General features: G+C 52.4%; 1 protein-coding gene and 1 long non-coding RNA gene across 2 annotated transcripts; one reads left to right on the top strand and one right to left on the bottom strand.

Annotated features, from left to right (window-relative positions):
* Positions 1 to 577: 577 nt before the first annotated feature.
* Positions 578 to 9,941, bottom strand: LOC103558085 (retinol dehydrogenase 8). Its single transcript, XM_008530883.2, has 19 exons — positions 9,450 to 9,941; positions 8,829 to 9,003; positions 8,567 to 8,637; positions 8,381 to 8,469; positions 8,211 to 8,293; positions 7,900 to 7,987; positions 6,998 to 7,100; positions 6,738 to 6,858; positions 6,358 to 6,499; positions 5,597 to 5,737; positions 5,212 to 5,516; positions 4,741 to 5,100; positions 4,505 to 4,621; positions 4,201 to 4,245; positions 3,810 to 3,939; positions 2,846 to 2,908; positions 1,281 to 1,478; positions 987 to 1,098; positions 578 to 737 (listed from the first exon to the last, which is right to left on the bottom strand). Exons 1-9 carry the CDS (start codon positions 9,543 to 9,545, stop codon positions 6,438 to 6,440), a joined length of 888 nt encoding a protein of 295 aa, XP_008529105.2. The 5' UTR covers positions 9,546 to 9,941; the 3' UTR covers positions 578 to 737; positions 987 to 1,098; positions 1,281 to 1,478; positions 2,846 to 2,908; positions 3,810 to 3,939; positions 4,201 to 4,245; positions 4,505 to 4,621; positions 4,741 to 5,100; positions 5,212 to 5,516; positions 5,597 to 5,737; positions 6,358 to 6,437.
* A 2,518-nt stretch (positions 9,942 to 12,459) lies between these two features.
* Positions 12,460 to 16,640, top strand: LOC139083920 (uncharacterized). Its single transcript, XR_011541056.1, has 3 exons — positions 12,460 to 13,162; positions 13,899 to 14,087; positions 15,908 to 16,640. It is a non-coding gene; the product is annotated as an uncharacterized lncRNA (long non-coding RNA).
* The last annotated feature ends 253 nt before the right edge of the window (positions 16,641 to 16,893 follow it).

A 16,893-nucleotide genomic window follows, 5' to 3' on the forward strand; every position in this document is an offset into this window, starting at 1 on the left:
TAATGGACACTCTCCATCCCCTTTATAAAACATGCTGACGTGGGGCCAGCCTGGTGGCACAGCGATTAAATGTGCATGTTCCACTTCGGCGGCCCAGGGTTCGCCGGTTCGGATCCCGGGTGTGGACATGGCACCGCTTGGCAAAAGCCATGCTGTGGTAGGCGTCCCACATATAAAGTAGAGGAAGATGGGCATGGATCTTAGCTCAGGGCCAGTCTTCCTCAGCAAAAAGAGGAGGATTGGCAGAAGTTAGCTCAGGGCTAATCTTCCTCAAAAAAGAAAAAAAAAAAAAACCCAACCCCTTGACGGATGTTTCGGTGGGGAAGGAAAGCCGCGGGCTTCACCTTGGCCTGGCGGGCCCTGAAATTGTACGGCATGGCTTGGATCTGGACTTGCTCATTCCTGATCACAGAAGAGGGCAGCTTAAGATCCACAAAGAACTCTTTCTTGACTGTCAACTCAAAGGGACCCGAGACGCAGAGACCTAGAAGCGGCAGACGCGTCGGAGTGACCTGGAGGCCCGTTATCCCGGGGCGGGACGCTCTCCCGTCCTCTCAGCACTGGTCTGTGGGGTTACCTTGTCCAGCCTTGAGGCTGATGGCCACCAACTGCCACGTGCTGATGGAGTCGGGCACGTTCACGAGAATGCTGCTGTGCAAGATGCTGCCGGAAGCCGGGGGCAGGGCGGCGGCGGGGGTCGGGGGGACATCAGTGAGTTTGTGCTGCCTGAAGCGAGCCTGTGGATCAGGGGTCACTGTCCCAGGATTATGATCACTCTGGGGGGGGTGCCACTGGGTCACTCCACTGACACACTATCACCAGAGGGTCATCATCTGGGGGGATCTACTGGGATCTGTGCCCCTATTCAGGAAAGTTTCTATCTTGGGACAATCCTGAGAGCTCAACGTCACCGGTGGGGGCACTGGCCAGGACCGATGTGTGGAGGGACCAGGGGCCAGATGCTGGCATGGGGGTTCTGGTCCTACCCTGATCCACTTTCTGGCAGAGTAATCTTCCTCCAGAGCCAACTGTCAGGGAACCAGGTCCGGACGGGCAGGTCGTCCAGGAAGATGTCATCAAAGTCTTTGTCTTCATCCACTGCAAGGAGAGGACATGGGGCAGGGGTCTCCTTTGTGTCTCCCCCGTGGCCCACCTGACTCCTCAGTGGGGCGCTCCCACGCCATCCCCTTGTGGCCCTTATCACCGTTTGACTGTCCCCCGGCACTCCGTGCCCCTCACGGAGCCCCCCAACCCTGGGCCCCCTGCCGTGACCCCCTCACTTGTCCCCAGAAGCAGCTGCTCCTCTCGCGCCTCCTGAGTCAGGGCCTCAGACAGATGGCAGCAGCTCGGGAAAGCGGCGACGCAGGCTGGCCCGTGGTGGACGTGCCGGGTCCTCTCCTCACGCGACAGTGCCACTGGGCTCTCCCGGAGCCCAGCCTCACAGCACTTTCACTCCAGCTCTGTCTCAAACTTATTCACTGTGGGCCAGGGTTAGAGGGACAGAGGAGGGGCTGAGAGAGACCTGAGGGAGCTGGGACCCATCCACCCCAATGCCGTGTACACCTGGCCTCTATTTAGCCCCAGCTCTGGCAGATGCTGGTCCTGGCACTTTGCCTGGGCCTTCCCCAACAGTGAACCCATGTGGTGAGTTCTGATGAGGAGGGTGAGCAACAGAGAGGTCCATTCACTGGCCCAGGCCACACAGCTCACAAGGGGCAAAGATGGGACCAGAATTCATGCTGCTTCTTTTTGCTTCTTCTTCTTCCTCCTCCTTCTTCTTTTTTGACAGGGATTGGTAATCCCCCAAGATGCCATTTTGACTCCCAATTTCCATTATATATATATTTTTAAATGAAAACATAAAACTTGCTGTAAAGCATGATGTCAAGTGGAATCCTTCTAAATTAGCCAACTGAAGGAATGTGCTTAAAGATAAAAATACTATGGCAATTAAAAAATCTCATTTTCCACCCCATCACAAGATTAGAACACCTGTAGTTAAATAATATCGCTGATCATTACCATAAACAAAACCACAGTTTTTCTAAACTTTTCCCAGAAGGTTAGCATGAGTTTTGATATGGAAATTAGAATTAGGGTTTTACCTCAATCTTCATTAGAGTCCACTTACTGTCCTTTTATTTAGATCCACAGAATCACCAGCATTGCTCAAAGAGACTGAAAAATCTAATATTGATAGAATCCATTCAGCAAACGCCACCCAGTACTGCTTCCCATGTTCCTTGAACTCCAGGCTCAGAGCTTCCTGTTCCGGTCCACACCCTGGCCTCGGGTGTGGCAGGATTGCTACATCCTATTCATTCATACTCAGCACTCCTGTCTCCTTTCATCTACATTCCCTCCTGTATCCCAGAGGCTAGACGTCTAAAAACTACATTTCCCAGACTCCCTTGCTGCTGGGGTTCTCGATGGAATTAGATTCTGCCACCAAGATGCTCTTGTGTACGATTTGAAAGCTAGAAAGACGTGAAGGCCATTTTCCCTGCAGCAGCAATAGGTGATGGGTGGGCTTCAGTCTATGCGTGTCTTTGCAATGGGCACAATTCCATGTTCCACCATCTACTCGTCAGCCCCATGAGAGATATCGGTTGCAGGTTCCTGAGATTTCACGCTTTGCAAGAACTGTGGTGGGGTGATCTTGAGTCCCAGCAAGCAACCTTCCAACTTCTACCCCTGTAGCCCATCTGATGACTTTGAAAGCACCAAACTCCCCTCGTTAAATACCTCCCTCCCTGCTTGAAGTACCTACAGTGGTTTCATCTCTGTTCTAAGCCTTGATGAATACAGTAGGTTAGGGAGCCACGAGGGGCGCATCCCCTCTGACCTGCATTCCTCTTCAGGGAGCAGCGGTGGCGGGTAGGAGGGGGGCTCCAGGGGCAGTCCCACTCTGGGGGTCAGAGGAAGGAGTGAGAGGACACAATTGTCAAGATCATTATAACATCCTTGATAGTTTCTGGGTGCTTACTGTATGCCCAGGGCTTTATATGCATCACCTCATTTTATCCCACAGTCTCCTGATGTTCAAAATTTGCTACTTAAAAGCTGTGCAATCTTCAGCAAGTCACTTAACCTCTTGGGCATTAATTTCCCCAGCTATGTAAAATGGTATAATCATAATTCTGTCAATGAGATCATGCATATAAAAGTACTTAGCACAAGGTCCAGCTTGTAGTAAACAGAAACTATTGTTAATACCACTATTTACAGCCTAAAGAAGACACTCCTAGTTGTCCTCGGTATCCATTCTCCCCCTTCATCTGTGGCAACTAAATTTCTATCTTTTACATCACTCAGAATGAAGACTACTTTTCCCAGCCTCCCTTGCACCTGGGTGGGGACATGTGACTGAGTTCTGGCCAATGAGATGTGAGAGGAGTGTCTACCTCTACCTTCTTCTCTCCATCCTGCTGTCTGGCATGAGGTCCTGGTGAGGCGCCATCTTGAAATATGGCAGAGCAACAAGATAGAAGGAATCTGAGTCCCAGAATGACCTCTGCATAGTTACTAAGAGAGAAGTAAACTTCTACCCAGTTTAAGCTACTGTTCATTTGTATCTCTGATACATGTGGCCAAACCTATACCTTAACTAACACAGAGTGGGTTACTTCTATTATTATCTCCATTTTATGGACAGAGAGATAAGACTCAGAGGAAACGTGACTGGCCCATGGTAAGTGTCAGGGTCTTGGATTTTAGCCCACCTGTTTGACATCAAACTCCACGTTCCTAACCACTAGGCCGCATGGCCCCTGCCTCTGCCCTCCTCCTGCCCCAACCACTGCCTGTACCTGAACTTGCTAGGGTGTCCATCCCTGTGCTCATCTTCATGTCCAATCCAGTGTCCTTGAATACAGCAAGTCTGTCTTTCCCACTGCCTGCAGTGCAGCCAATGTCGTGTTCCTCTACCACTTCCCAGACCTGGAGGGCAAGAGAGAAAGCTGGATGTGGAGCCTGCATGACCCCTCCAGGGAAGGCATAATGGTGCACTGAATTGCTGCTCAAGTAATAATTCTCACACCATCTCTCATTTATTGAGCTCTTACCACCTTCCAACCCACGCTGTGCACTGGCTCCTTGAACCCTCTCAAGCATCGGTATTGCTCATTTAATAGCTGAAGAAACTGAGGCTCCACTTAGAACCTCCAGGCAACCTCTTGGCAAAAGCCCACATACTCTCACCTTCTTCTGTGTGAGCTTGTGTTTGCTGTTCAAGACATAGACAGCCTTGGGGCTGGCCCCGTGGACGAGTGGTTAAGTTCGCGCGCTCCGCTGCAGGCGGCCCAGTGTTTCGTTGGTTCGAATCCTGGGCGCGGACATGGCACTGCTCATCAGACCACGCTGAGGCGGCGTCCCACATGCCACAACTAGAGGGACCCACAACGAAGAATATACAACTATGTACTGGGGGGCTTTGGGGAGAAAAAGGAAAAAATAAAATCTTAAAAAAAAAACCAAAACTTTAAAAAAAAAAGACATAGACAGCCTTGTCCACAGACACCAGCCCCACCGTGGCCTCTGCATCACCTGTCACCTTCACCTCCACCCGGCTGTTGGGCTCCAAAATCTGGGGACGTTTGTCATTTTTCAAGCCAACCTTCAGCTGAGCCAGGAAAAAGAGAGAAGTCAGGGAGAGGGACTCATAGTCTATCAAGGGGCTTCCACTTTCATGTCCATGCATCAGAGAACTCCACCAGGCCAATCTCAACCCCATGCATTTACTTGTATCTTCTCCACGCCCTAGGTTGAGCTTTTAAGGCCACATCTCTTCCACTTCCTCTCACCTGCCCCCAGACTGGGAGTCCTTGAACTTTGACATGCCCTCTCCTCAGCTCTTTGATAGTGATGTGCAACTTAGGGAGTCTGGCTCACCATCCCCATGCATGTGTCATTCACATCAATCCATACGGAATCGGCCACAAGTTCAGAGTCCTGGCCGGTTGCTCTGGGCAGTAAATAAAAGGCCAGGATGCGGAAGGAGGGCAGCATCTTTGAAGTCACATCAATGCTAGCTGACGTGAGAGCACTCTGAAGACTTTTTGGCTGACATTTGGCGTACACGATCTGGCCCTTACTCAGGACCTTGGAGACAAGGGAGGCCAAGGATGAGAAGGGCAGGGCCAGCTCATAAGGGAGACCCACAGTCCCTTTGTTTCAGCCTCTTGGCCTGAGCCCGCCCCAGATGGTTCCTACCTTCACACCACTTATCACAGTTCCTCCAACCCAGCTAGCCAAGAGTGTTCCAGGGAAAGAATTCCTTGACTCAGGTCCCAGTCCTAGCCCCTGACCAGGATGGTGAAGTGAGTGATCTTATCCTTGGTTGTCGAGTCCCGATGGTTTGTGTTGAGGCTTAGCTGCAAGTTGCTGCCAACTTCTGTGCTCAATGTCTTCACCTCGATGTACAGGAAGTTCCCTGACCTGTCCTGAGTTGAGTAGGGCCAAGCTGTCATGGTGGCTGAAGCCTTTTCCCCGGACTGGAGAGACTCATCTGTCTCCACCTGGAGAGAGCAATGGGCAATTAACTCCCAACCCTCCCAGTTCACGCAATCCCGCCATCCCTGCCCTGTCAGGTCAGTACCACCATAGGCAGCTTGTCCAGATCTCCACGTGTGTTGATGACCAGAGTGGCCTCCCCATTGGATGAAGTGTACACTTTGTGTTCTTGGCAGCGGACGAGGACTTTGGAGGCTGGAGACCCATCGGGATTTGAGACCAAAACCTAGGGTGGAATCTAGCGTGAGACGAAGGACAGGTGCGGGGGTGGCCTGGCATGAGAAGTGGGGACTGAAAGTGTAGTCTGGATAGGACGGCTTGCATAGCTGTGCAAGTTGCTCACTGAACAACACCAGGGACACTATTCATATTAGAGTCTTTATGATGCACAACCCTATGTGGAGGCTCTGGGTGTTGGCATGGCAGTGGGGTGGGGGGGGAATTGGAGGTGGAGGGGGTAGGAGGAGATGTGGAGGGCTTGAGGTAAACTTGAGTGCAATTGACACCAAAGGATGTTTCTAGTTTTCCTAATGGCCACCAGACATCTCAGAGTTACCCCAAATGATTGCACGTAAAAACGGCAAGCCTGCTGTGCAAATGCAGCCTCAAAATGAACCCCTAAGCCCCCCATAGAGAAATTCTGGGGCCATCAGCCTACTTCAGGGGACCTGGGTCGGGACCTGAGGGGCGCTTGGGCTTGGTGTGGGGCTTATGATGGATTCAGTCCTCAGACAGATGAATTGTGGGGGGCAAGTGAGTCCAGTGTGGGTTTTTGTCTCCCTGGGGGAGGCATCTTTTGGGGGAGGGAGCCCTGAGTCTCTGGGTGGCGTGAACTTAGTCTCTGACCCTGAAGTGGAAGGACATTCCCGGCTTGAAATACTGTGGTGTCCTGATGAACTTGATGCTGTATGGGATCTGGGCGATCTTCACCCCGGAAATCTCGGCCTGGACCATCTCACCCCATGGAGAGACAAGGGGATTGTGAGACCTACGGAGGAAGTTCAGTCTCTTGGGGGGGTGGCGGGACTGCTGGTATGGGAGACCCATCTTGGTGAAGGCAGGGAAAGAGAGCAACACAACTTCAGCTCCTCCCAGGCTTTCTGGTATTTTCCCATGTCTCTGATGAGGAAACTGAGGCTGGGAGGTGGCCTGAGGTCTCAGAGTGTCTGGGCTGGGAAAGAACAGATTGTCATGACCTCAGCCAGGGGCCTGAGTGAGGGTGGTACCTGAAGAGAACACAGTGACATTGACAAAGATTGAGATCTCCTTGAAGTCCTTTTCTGGGCCTTGGCATGCATCCATCAGCATGTTCCTCTGGAGGGAGACGTGGCCCTGGCCTTCTGAGATCTGCTCTCAGGGCAGGAGAGAGGAAGAGCTTTCTTGGGGAGTGGAAGAGGGTAGGGGAGGGGAGGCAGTGGGGGGAGGTGGTGGAGGGAAGATGAGGGAGAGGAGATGGGAGGCGGGGGAGGGGTCAGAACTCAGTCACCTCCACCCTCTGCAGTGAACTTTGGATGGGGATCCGGCAGGAATCCTGCTTTATCCCAAAGATGGCCAGAGCGTATCCATCCACTAGCTCGTTGAATGTATACCTGGGGGATGGAGTGCCACCCGACTGGCTCTCACGCACCCACAGAACCTCATGTGGCTGCAGAGATGGCCTGTCTGATTTCACGGGACTGCAGCAATGGTGGCAAAATGTTGAGAGGGGTGGAAGTGGCCCCTGGAAGCTTAGATGGCTTCATTGCTGACCCACACAACCCTGGGAGGTGACAAATATGTCCCTTAAAGCATTTTTGGGTTGCAGATGTGGCCTGTGCAATCTCATAAGATGGTATAGGTAGCCTGTACAGCCTTATCAGGCAGACTCGGTGGTCTGTAAAGCACAACAGGGCTGTAGGAATGGTCTGTATAATGTCAAGAAGTGGCAGACATAGCCCTTACAACCTTATGCAGACTACATGGCCTGTACAACCTCACAGAGCTGTAGAGATGGTCTATAAATCCCATAAAGCAGCAAATGTAGCATTTGCAATTTCGTAGAACTGCAGAGATGGTCTGGGCAACCTCACAAGACAGAAAAGGTGCCTGTGCAACCTCGTGGACCTTCAGAGATGGTCCAAACCATGAGATGTGGTACAACTCCATTAGGTAGATGAAATGGCCTGTCTAAACCCAGAGGCCTGAAGGGATGGTCTGCACAACCTCAAAGGTGGCAGAAGTGGTCTTCACAACCTCATAGGACAATATAGGTGGCCAAGAGTGTCTCCTGGGTGGCAGAGATCCCCCCTACCATACCCTAAGGGCTACAGAAGTGGTCCGCTTCTCTCTACTCATTCAGTTTCTTGGCGTGCCTCGTCCTCTGGCCAGGCTGGGCCAAAGGGGACTCACCAGGCCCGGATGTCCACGCCCAGAGCCTCATCATTGAGGCTGAAGAAAGTCTTGTTTGGCTTCAGCTGGACCTCGAAGGACGGGAGCACTGGGTGGAGGAAAGGTAGTGGACGCCCTCAGCATTTTACTGTCCCCCTTGTCCCCTCCCTGCCCTGCTCCTTCCTCGGTGACTCTGGCAACACCCAAGGGCTGGAAGATGTGGTCCTGTTCACCAGCACCCAGCTCAGGCCCCGGCACACAGTAGGTACACCATGAGACCAGCCCTGCTCCTTGCGTATCCCACCTGGCCCTCCCCACCACACCCTGCTCACCATATTCCTTCACGTCAAAGGCTGCCTTGAACTTCTGCTTGGCCGCACTCTGGTAACTGGCTTCGATGCTCCAGGTCCCAAGACTGAGGCACAGAGAGTTAGGAGGGATGGAGACTGAGAAGAAGAGCCTCCATCCTCCCAGCCCTGGGGCTCCCGGGGGGGCGGGGCACCTGATGAGCTCTGGGAGGCGGAAGGAGCTCACGAAGAAACCTCTGTTGGCCTGCAGATCCTGGCTCATCACAGTGATCCCGTCTGGGTTCTGTGGGGACAAGGGGTGGGTGGCTCATATCCCCAGGCCTTCAGCCTATGATATCACCCCAGTGTCCAGGATCCACCTTCCTATCAGGAGAGGCCACCTTGATGTCCAGAGTGAATGTCCTGGTCACGGGATCCATCCTGTGGTTCACGGTAAACACCCGGTATTGAACTGGAGGAGGAGGAAAGACCCTGAACGTGGGAGAGAGTTTGGAGAGGGGGGGTGTAGTCATTAAGATCTCAGGAAGTGGGGGGATGTTAGACAGAAGGAGACCTTGGGGGTTGGGACATGTTGGGTACTGGGCGGGGAAGACCAGGAACGAGAGTCAGCGCCTGCCCTGGGTCAAGTCCTGGGGGCTGTACCCAAGTGCTCAGGCGTGTAGATGGTCTTGTCTGTCTGGATAAAGATATAGCCAGCGTGGGGAGCCACAAGCACCGGCTTCTCCACGAAGGAGGACGACGAGATGGGTGCCCACGTTGCCCGGATGATGACATACTGCTTCCCCCGTTGTGGGGGGAATACCAGGCTCTCAGGAATCTGGGGAGAGATGCCCGCACTCCTCAGGCCCTGCTGGGGTCTCCAACCCTGGGGCCCAAGCTCTGGGCCAGATCTTGGAGAAGCAATTGAAAGGGGGCCTTCTGGCTCTGCGTTTGGGAGCAAGACGGCCACGTCCAAAGGTATCCAGCCAGGAGGGTTGCAATCCCGTCCATGATTGGCTTCCCAAGCCACCAGCAGAGGGCGCCTTTTGTTAATGCACCCAGAGCCATCCAATGAGCTGATCATGGCCGTTCTTGGAACCCTGTCTTACCCGAATTTGGATTTAAGCCGGCAGGACATAAGAGGAGCAGTAAGCCTATCCAGGCCCTGTGTCTACTCTCCAGTGTCCTTCGTGGGAAGTCCCTCGAGAGTCTGCCCCTCTCCACCCTTGCTGCAGACCCAAAGCCTCCCTTTGCAGCCACCCATCATCCTGGCCCATCACCCACTGTCACCAGTGCCTGGACCATAAAGTTATTTTCCTGCGACAGCATGAGCTGGCTAGTAGCCACCACCGTCCTCTTCATGGGAAAGTCCCACACCATGAGGTTCACCTCCAGGGGACCGGTGAGGGGCTGCCCACAGTCGGAGTGAGCTTGCACGTGGATGTTCTCGGGGCTGCCGACCCATAGCACTCGGGGGGTCACCAGGATGTACCTGCCAGCAGACAAACAGGAGCACGGAGGGACTCAAGGTGGGGAAGCCACGGCGGAGACAGACGGGGTCGCACACAGGGACTCATGCAGACGGCAGATGTGCAGGCAGCTGGCAGAGTCCCCTCAGGCCTCCAGACTCACAGCGGCTCAGCATGGGTGAGGGGGGTCCCCAAGAGGACTAGAAGCAGCCCCAGGGGCCAGGGTACGTCCATGGCAGTGGGAGGATGACGTGGGGCCCCAGGTCACAGGTGCCTGTCATCTTGTCTGCCCAGCTCTGGTCTGTTTGTTTGGCCTATCCCAGCTGAGTTAATATCTAAATGGACCGGGGCGGGGGGCGGAATCCCCATAAATTCAATGAGGGGAAAGGGAGCTGCTCCTCCCTTCTCAGCCAAGCTTCCACTGGGGGCTGTGGACAGCGGCACTGAGCAGTGTTCCAGCCGCCTCCCACCTTGGGAGCCACAGTGGCAGGGGGGGTGTCCTTCCCGTGAGCCACGGGGTCTCATCCTGAAGCCCTCCCCTCCCCCAGCAAGGAGCCTGGGCCATGTGGATGGCGCACTGGACTCAGGGCTTGGTTGAGATTGGCTGGAGGGAGCAGATAGGGTTGTCCCCACCTCCACTCTTGTGAAATTGGCCAGAGTTCCTGGGGCGGCTCCTGCAGTGGGAGAGGATAGGTGTATGTTTTCATTTCCTAATCACAGGCACAAACAGCCGGTTGTCATTCAGCCGTCTGGCCCCAGCGCCCCCCATAACAGAACCCTCTGGGAAATGCACGGGTCAATCTCTCTCGCTAGAATCAGATCCTTCTGCACCCAGGGCGCGCCGCCTGGTTTTTCTCCTTCCTCGCGGGAGACAATTACTCTTGGTAAATTGTGACCATTGTCCATTGTTTCTAAAACTTATGCCCGTCTCGCCGGGCTCCTTTTTCCAGAAGGCAAATTATACATATGAAACCAGGAATGAAAACACATCACACTTCAAGCATTCCTGGAAGAAGGGCTTTCTCTGTCCTGAAACAATTCTCGCTGGCTGTTTATGATGCCTGAGAAAATGTTGACCTTGCTTTGTGATTCTGCCTCTCAGAAGTGTGGGGTTGCAGACAAGTCTGTCTGGTTCTTCCATCTTCAGTGAAGTCAAGAGTGCCAGCTTGGCGAGTCTTGCTTGTTGGCAGGCCCCCGACCCCCGAAAATAATGATAACGTATGTTTATCCAACCAAGATCCATTAAGTATTTACTAGGAGCCCAGCCCTACTTAGGATGCTGGAGACACAGCACAGACAAAGGCCCTGCTTGTGTCGTGTGGACATTGACCGAGAACTTACTAAAGGCCCGAGGAGCACTTTCTCCTCCAACCTCACAGCCTCTTGTGAATTGGGTCCAACGCATGCCTGCTTTCCAGACTGTCTTTGTTGAGAGCTGGAAAACCAAGTGTGTCAGAAACAAGTGAGGCAGGTGGAAGCTCCTGTGTGCCAGACACTGTTCTAGGTGCTCTGTGCACACTCACAGGAGTCTCACAGCCATCCTGCAGTAAGAATTGCCACCCGTTGTACAGAAGGGGAAACTGAGGCCCCGGGATGTGGAGCAACTTCTCCCCGTGTCAGTGACGTGAGCTCTGAGGATGGGTAATGCTCTTAAGTCTACGGTAAACAATCTCTTATGAAGCAAAAAATCCACTGCATCAAATGAAGGCCTGGATCAGGGAAGCAGGTGAGACCCAATTTGGAAGGTTCTAGAACATTGGTGTCCATGTAGGGCCGCATGTTCCACCGCTGTCCCAGGCTCTCAGGGACTCTCCACCAATTCTGTTCGGCTCTCCCTTGGCTGGGGTGAGCTCTCCCCTTCACATCTTCGTCCCCACACCAGGCGTCCACATCCCCCACTCTGTTCCAGGGGGCCCCAGGTGTCCAGGACAGGGGGTTCTGCAAAGGTGAGGGGCGGCAGCTGCTCTATTCTCAGACCCTCCCGCCTTTCTCTCCAGGCTGGGCTTTCTCCTGCAGGGCCAGTGTCTCTGGCTCCCGAGTGGGAAGCCTTGGCAGGCAGGCACATCCGAGGCTTTCCGAAGCGTGCCCAGGCCTGTGGCTCCCGTGCGTTTCAGTGTTGACTTGAGGGTGAGCCAGGAAGCGAAGATCCGCCCTTGGGTACCGATGAGCAGCAGAGGAGGCAGAAACACTTTGAAAACAAACAGGCCTCAGCCAACGAACAAACGGATGGAGGCGGACGTGGGCGCGGGTGAAGGAGCGACAGCAGGAACTCACATCTCAGACGCTCTCTACCTCACCCCAATCCAGGTCCCCCAAAAAGAATGATAAGCGTTTACTCCACAACGAATTAGAAAATGAGTAAAATAAATTGGAGCACTTCCTGCATGCCTGGCCTTGTTGTAGGCGCTGGGGACACGGCACCCTCGGAAGGGAACCCCTCCGCCCTTGGGGAATGCATGTTTCCTGTAGCCACGTTCCCCTGGAGTATCTATTTTAATCCTCCCAGCAATCGAATAGCCCATTGACCCATTTTGCAGATGGCAAAACCGAGGCACCAAAAGGTGAAATGTCCTGCCCCAAATTGTGGAGCAAATGAGGCACAGGGAGGTTGAGGGACTCGCCCAGGGTCACACAGCAGGTTGAGCGATGGAGCTGAGCTCCTGAACCGGCTTGGAGAGGGAGCCCCAGGGGTGTAGCTGCGGGTCCCACCCGGCTCCGCCCCAGGCGTGAATGGTCAGGTCCAGCCTCACCCGCGTGGCCACGAGAGGGCGCCGGCGGACCTCGGGCGGGCGCGCGGTGGCCCGGGCCTCCCCCGCAGGAATGCCGGTGGCGGAGGGCGGCGCGCTGGCCGCACGCCCGGAGCAGCTGCCGCCTCTCGGATTCCGCCCGCCTTCCCCTCCCCGGGACCCCGGGTCTGCAGCCAGGAGGCGGGGGCGGGAGGGGCAGCCTGGCAGCGCTGTGTGGCCTCTGTTGACGCCCCCTCTTCCAGGGCTTCCAGCCCGCGGCTTCCCGGGAAAGGCCGGGCAGGACCCAGGGGGCGAGGAATGGTGCCCACGTCAACGTCACCACGAACGGCTGTCGTTTGTGATGCGCCTCCTAAGTCCCTGCACTTAGTAGGAACTTTCTCTCCAGCGCGATGCCGTTTCACTGAGGAAGAAACCGAGGCTCCGAGAGGCACCGCTGGCGGCTCAGGTGGCGGAGGCCAGGGGCTTCACAGCGTGGACGGAAGGACCAGGATGCGCCCAGCTGGGTCACTTCCAGTCCCAGCCCAGCCTCCTCGGGTCATTTCTTGGCCCTCGAGGGCTTCTGATCACCCCACCGGATGAACTGGCCCTGCTTCCTGCTCCCTCAGGGCCTCCTGTGCTCCCCTCCCCCGCTCTCCGCAGGCAGCGAGAACTTCCAGGACAAGCTTGTTGCTGTGCCGGAGGAAGGAGAACCCAGCTGTCACGTTTGGGGTTGCTTCCTGCGTCTGGAAACCCCGTGCAATTACAATGATATGCGCCCCTGCAGAGCGCACAGCCTGGGCAGGTAGAACTACCCACAAATAAGCTGCTGTGAGGGTTCCGAGGCTCCTCCGGGCGGTCGAGGAAGGCTTCTTGGAGGAAGCGGTATTTAGGCTGAGATAGGAAAGTCTCGGTCAAGTAAGGGGTGAAGGGGTAGGGGTGGGAGAAGGAAGATGGTTTTGTTTCAGGGGAAGGGAACAGCCCGTGCAAAGGCCTGAAAGAGAGAGGGAGCATGGCGATTTGGGGAGCAGAAAAAGGTCTTTAAAACCTTCTTGCTCCATCCAGGAGAATCTCATTTTGGTGCATTAATTTACCCACTCATTCCCTCAGTTATCAGATGTTTATTGAGTGTCTACTACGTGCCACATGTCGTAGGTACTGGGGATGTGGCTGAACAAACAACCACCTCCTCTCTACAGAGTTGACATTCTCGTGGGTGGGGACAGGCAAGAACCAAATAACTGTAGTATATGTCTGGTGATGAGAAATAAAGCAGGTTCAAGGGGTAGAGTGACATATACTATCTTGTGATGACAGGGGAGGGGCCTCTCTCAGCAAGTGACATTTGAGCACCTAAGTGAGCTGAAGGAGGGAGCCATGTGGATATCTGGGAAAAGTGTTCTAGGCAGAGGGAACAGCAGGTGCAAAGGCCCTGAGGTGGGAGTGTGCATTGGAGTGTTTAAACAAAGCAAGAAGGGGGCCGGCGCGGTAGTGTAGTGGTTGAGTTCTCATGCTCTGCTTTGGTGGCCTGGGGTTTGCAGGTTCGGATCCCAGGCATGGACCTACACACCACTCATCAAGCCAGGCTGTGGTGGTGTCCCACATTCAAAATAGAGGAAGATTGCCACAGATGTTAACTTAGGGACAATCTTCCTCAAGCAAAAAGAGGAAGACTGGCAACAGATTTTAGCTCAGGGACAATCTTCTTCAAAAAAAGAGACAGCAAGGAGGTGAGTGTTCCTGGAATGGAGTGGGTGTAGGGGAGAAAGTGGGAGATAATCTGAGATGAATATTCAAGGATTAGATCATGTAGGAGGCCTCATAGTTGTGGATTTGAATCATATAGTAGGGAAAACCATTGGAGAGTTTTTGAAAAGAAGAGTGACATAATCTTCCTGTTTTAATAGAATCAGTTGGAGTATGTCCTTTGTTACTATGACTCGAAATCCAAAAGTAACAACAACAGCAAAAAAGATGAACAATTCCACAACATAAAAATAAGGCCAAATACCACCACTGAAGAGCTTGAAAAACAAACAAACAAAAAAAACAGAAAAAAGTGTTTGTGCTTCATATTACAGACTCCCTAATCTCCATAATATGTAAAGAGTTTCTAGGAATAAATAATAAAAATATAAACAATCCAATAGAAAAAAATTGAAAGATGTGGTCAGAATGTTCAAAAAAGGTTCTTTGACATATGAAAAGACATTTGGGCTCACTCATAATAAGAGGAATGCAAGTTAAAATGAAAGAAATGTGAGATACTAATTTTTACCCATTAGATTGGCAAAAATTTAGAAGACTGGTAATGCGGAGTGTGGTGAGGCTGTGGGGAAGTGAGCTCGCTAACAGATGGACCTCAGTCCTTCCCAATAGAGATGAATTTGGTAATGTTCATAAAAATTACAAATGCATCGTTTCTTTGGCCAAGTAATCCCATGACAGGAACACTCGCACATATGTGAGATGATGTATGCACAAAAGGTTGTTCATTGCAGCCATTGATATAATAGCAAAACTCTGGAGCGAGCCCAAAGGTTGGTCAGTACGGGACCAACTGCATAAATTATTGTCCATCTGCACAACGGGATACGTTGCAGCTGTGCAAAAGAATGAGGATGTCTTCTTGGGCTGCTATCAAAAAATTTCCAAGATATATTATTCCAAAAAAGAACCAAAGTTCATACTTACGTGTATTGTATGCTGCTTTTTGTGAAAAGGTAGAGAAAAAAGTATATATTCAGTTTTTTCCACTAAAATACCCCATATTCATTTTTTAAATTGTGGTAAAATATACACAACATAAATTTCACCATTTCAACCACTTTTGAGCACACAGCTCAGTGGTATTGAGTACGTTCACATTGCTGTGCAACCACCCCCACCATGCATCTCTCCAGAACTTTCTCATCTTCCCAAACTGAGACTCTGTCCCCATTAAATACTAACTCCCCCTCCACCAGCCCTCGACCCCCACCTTCTCCTTCCTGTCTCCGCGAACCTGACTTCTCTAGGGACCTTCCATAAATGGAATCATACAATAGATTCGTCCTAGATTTGTGACTGGTTTACTCACTTAGCATCATGTTTTCAAGGTTCATCCATGTTATAGCGTGTGTCAGAATTGTCTTCATTTTTAAGGCTGCATAATGTTCCATCGTATGGACATACCACAATTTGTTTATCCAGTCACCAGGGTTTTTTTTTTCTGTATAATCAAAAAGAAAATCTGGATGGATAACTCAAGCAAGTTATAACAGGCAGGCGTGGGGGTGGGGACCAAGAAATGGGCAGTTGAGACTAGAAGTGTTTTAAAATATCCTTTAATTTCTCAAACACCATTGTGAACATTTTACTGATTCAGAAGATGTTTTCAAAGGGTCCTCTGAGTTGCTGCGTGGAGAGTGGATTGTAGGGGGGCAAACACAGAAGGGGAGAGGGGAGGACGAGGCTGGTACAATCCTGCAGGAGAGAAAGGAGGGTGGCTAGAGTAGGCTGGGGGCCGAGAAGGTGTTGCAAAGTGCTTGGTTCTGAATATATTTTGCAGGTCAAGCAAACGAGATCTCCTGACAGATTAGCTGTGAAGATAGAGAGGAAGCAGAAATGACTCCAAGATTTTTGGCCTGAGCAACCAGAAGAACGGACTGATCCTGCTAAGACGAGGAGGACAGAGTGGGTGGACGTGGGTATAAATCCAGAGCTGAGGGTTAGTGTGTCTTTAACACCTTTTGAATGTTGGCCAATCTCTGCTGGTCAGCAATAGCATCCAGCTAGAAGTTCATAAAAGCTTTTATTCCCCCACTGCGTCTGTTTTTATAGTCTCCATCTGGGTTGCTGATGGTTCCTTCTAATATGTAACAGAAACTGACTCGAGGTGATTCAAGCAGCAAAGGAATGTATCGCGTGGATGCTGGGGGCTCATGGAATCACCAGCCACGGAAGACGGAAAGGAACAAAGTGGGGCTGCAAGGCAGCAGCTGAGGCCACAGCCTAAGTGACCCCCCTGACACCAGCCGGCAGCTCTGGCTTCTGCTGCCAACCTGCCAATGCAACATTCCTGTCCCTTCTTTCACTTCCTCTTCTTGATGCCTCCTTCTCCGGGTGGCCGGCTCTCAATTCTAAATCCTGTGCATCCGCTGAGCAGAATCAGAGTCACATGCTCACCCTCTAGCTGCAAGGGAAGCTGGTAGAGAAAATCTAGTATTTTCTTGCACTGAGAATAGGGGTTTGGAATATCATATGCCCCACCCACAAATAAATATCGAGTTTGGCTTCACTGATGGTGACTATGATGGCTTTTCCTTCTTGACAAGGAGATAAATGTGGTTTTGGTTTTTTTTGAGGAAGATTAGCCTTGAAATAACTGCTGCCAATCCTCCTCTTTTTGCTGAGGAAGACTGGCCCTGAGCTAAGATCCGTGCCCATCTTCCTCTACTTTAGACGTGGGACGCCTGCCACAGCATGGCGTGCCAAGCAGTGCCATGTCTGTACCCGGGATCCGAACCAGCAAACCCCAGGCTGCCGAAGCAGAAT

This window comes from Equus przewalskii, chromosome 6, assembly GCF_037783145.1.
Source record: "Equus przewalskii isolate Varuska chromosome 6, EquPr2, whole genome shotgun sequence".
Taxonomy (NCBI): domain Eukaryota; kingdom Metazoa; phylum Chordata; class Mammalia; order Perissodactyla; family Equidae; genus Equus; species Equus przewalskii.

Excerpts from the sequence above, each read along its gene's own strand:
- LOC103558085 (XM_008530883.2), bottom strand. The coding sequence starts at position 9,545 with ATGGTGTGGGACTTTCCCATGAAGAGGACGGTGGTGGCTACTAGCCAG. Across the intron at positions 9,004-9,449 it reads TGGTCCAGGCACTGGTGACA|ATTCCTGAGAGCCTGGTATT; the intron begins GTGGGTGATGGG and ends ATCTCTCCCCAG. Across the intron at positions 6,500-6,737 it reads TGTCACTGTGTTCTCTTCAG|GTCTCACAATCCCCTTGTCT; the intron begins GTACCACCCTCA and ends CTTCCTCCGTAG.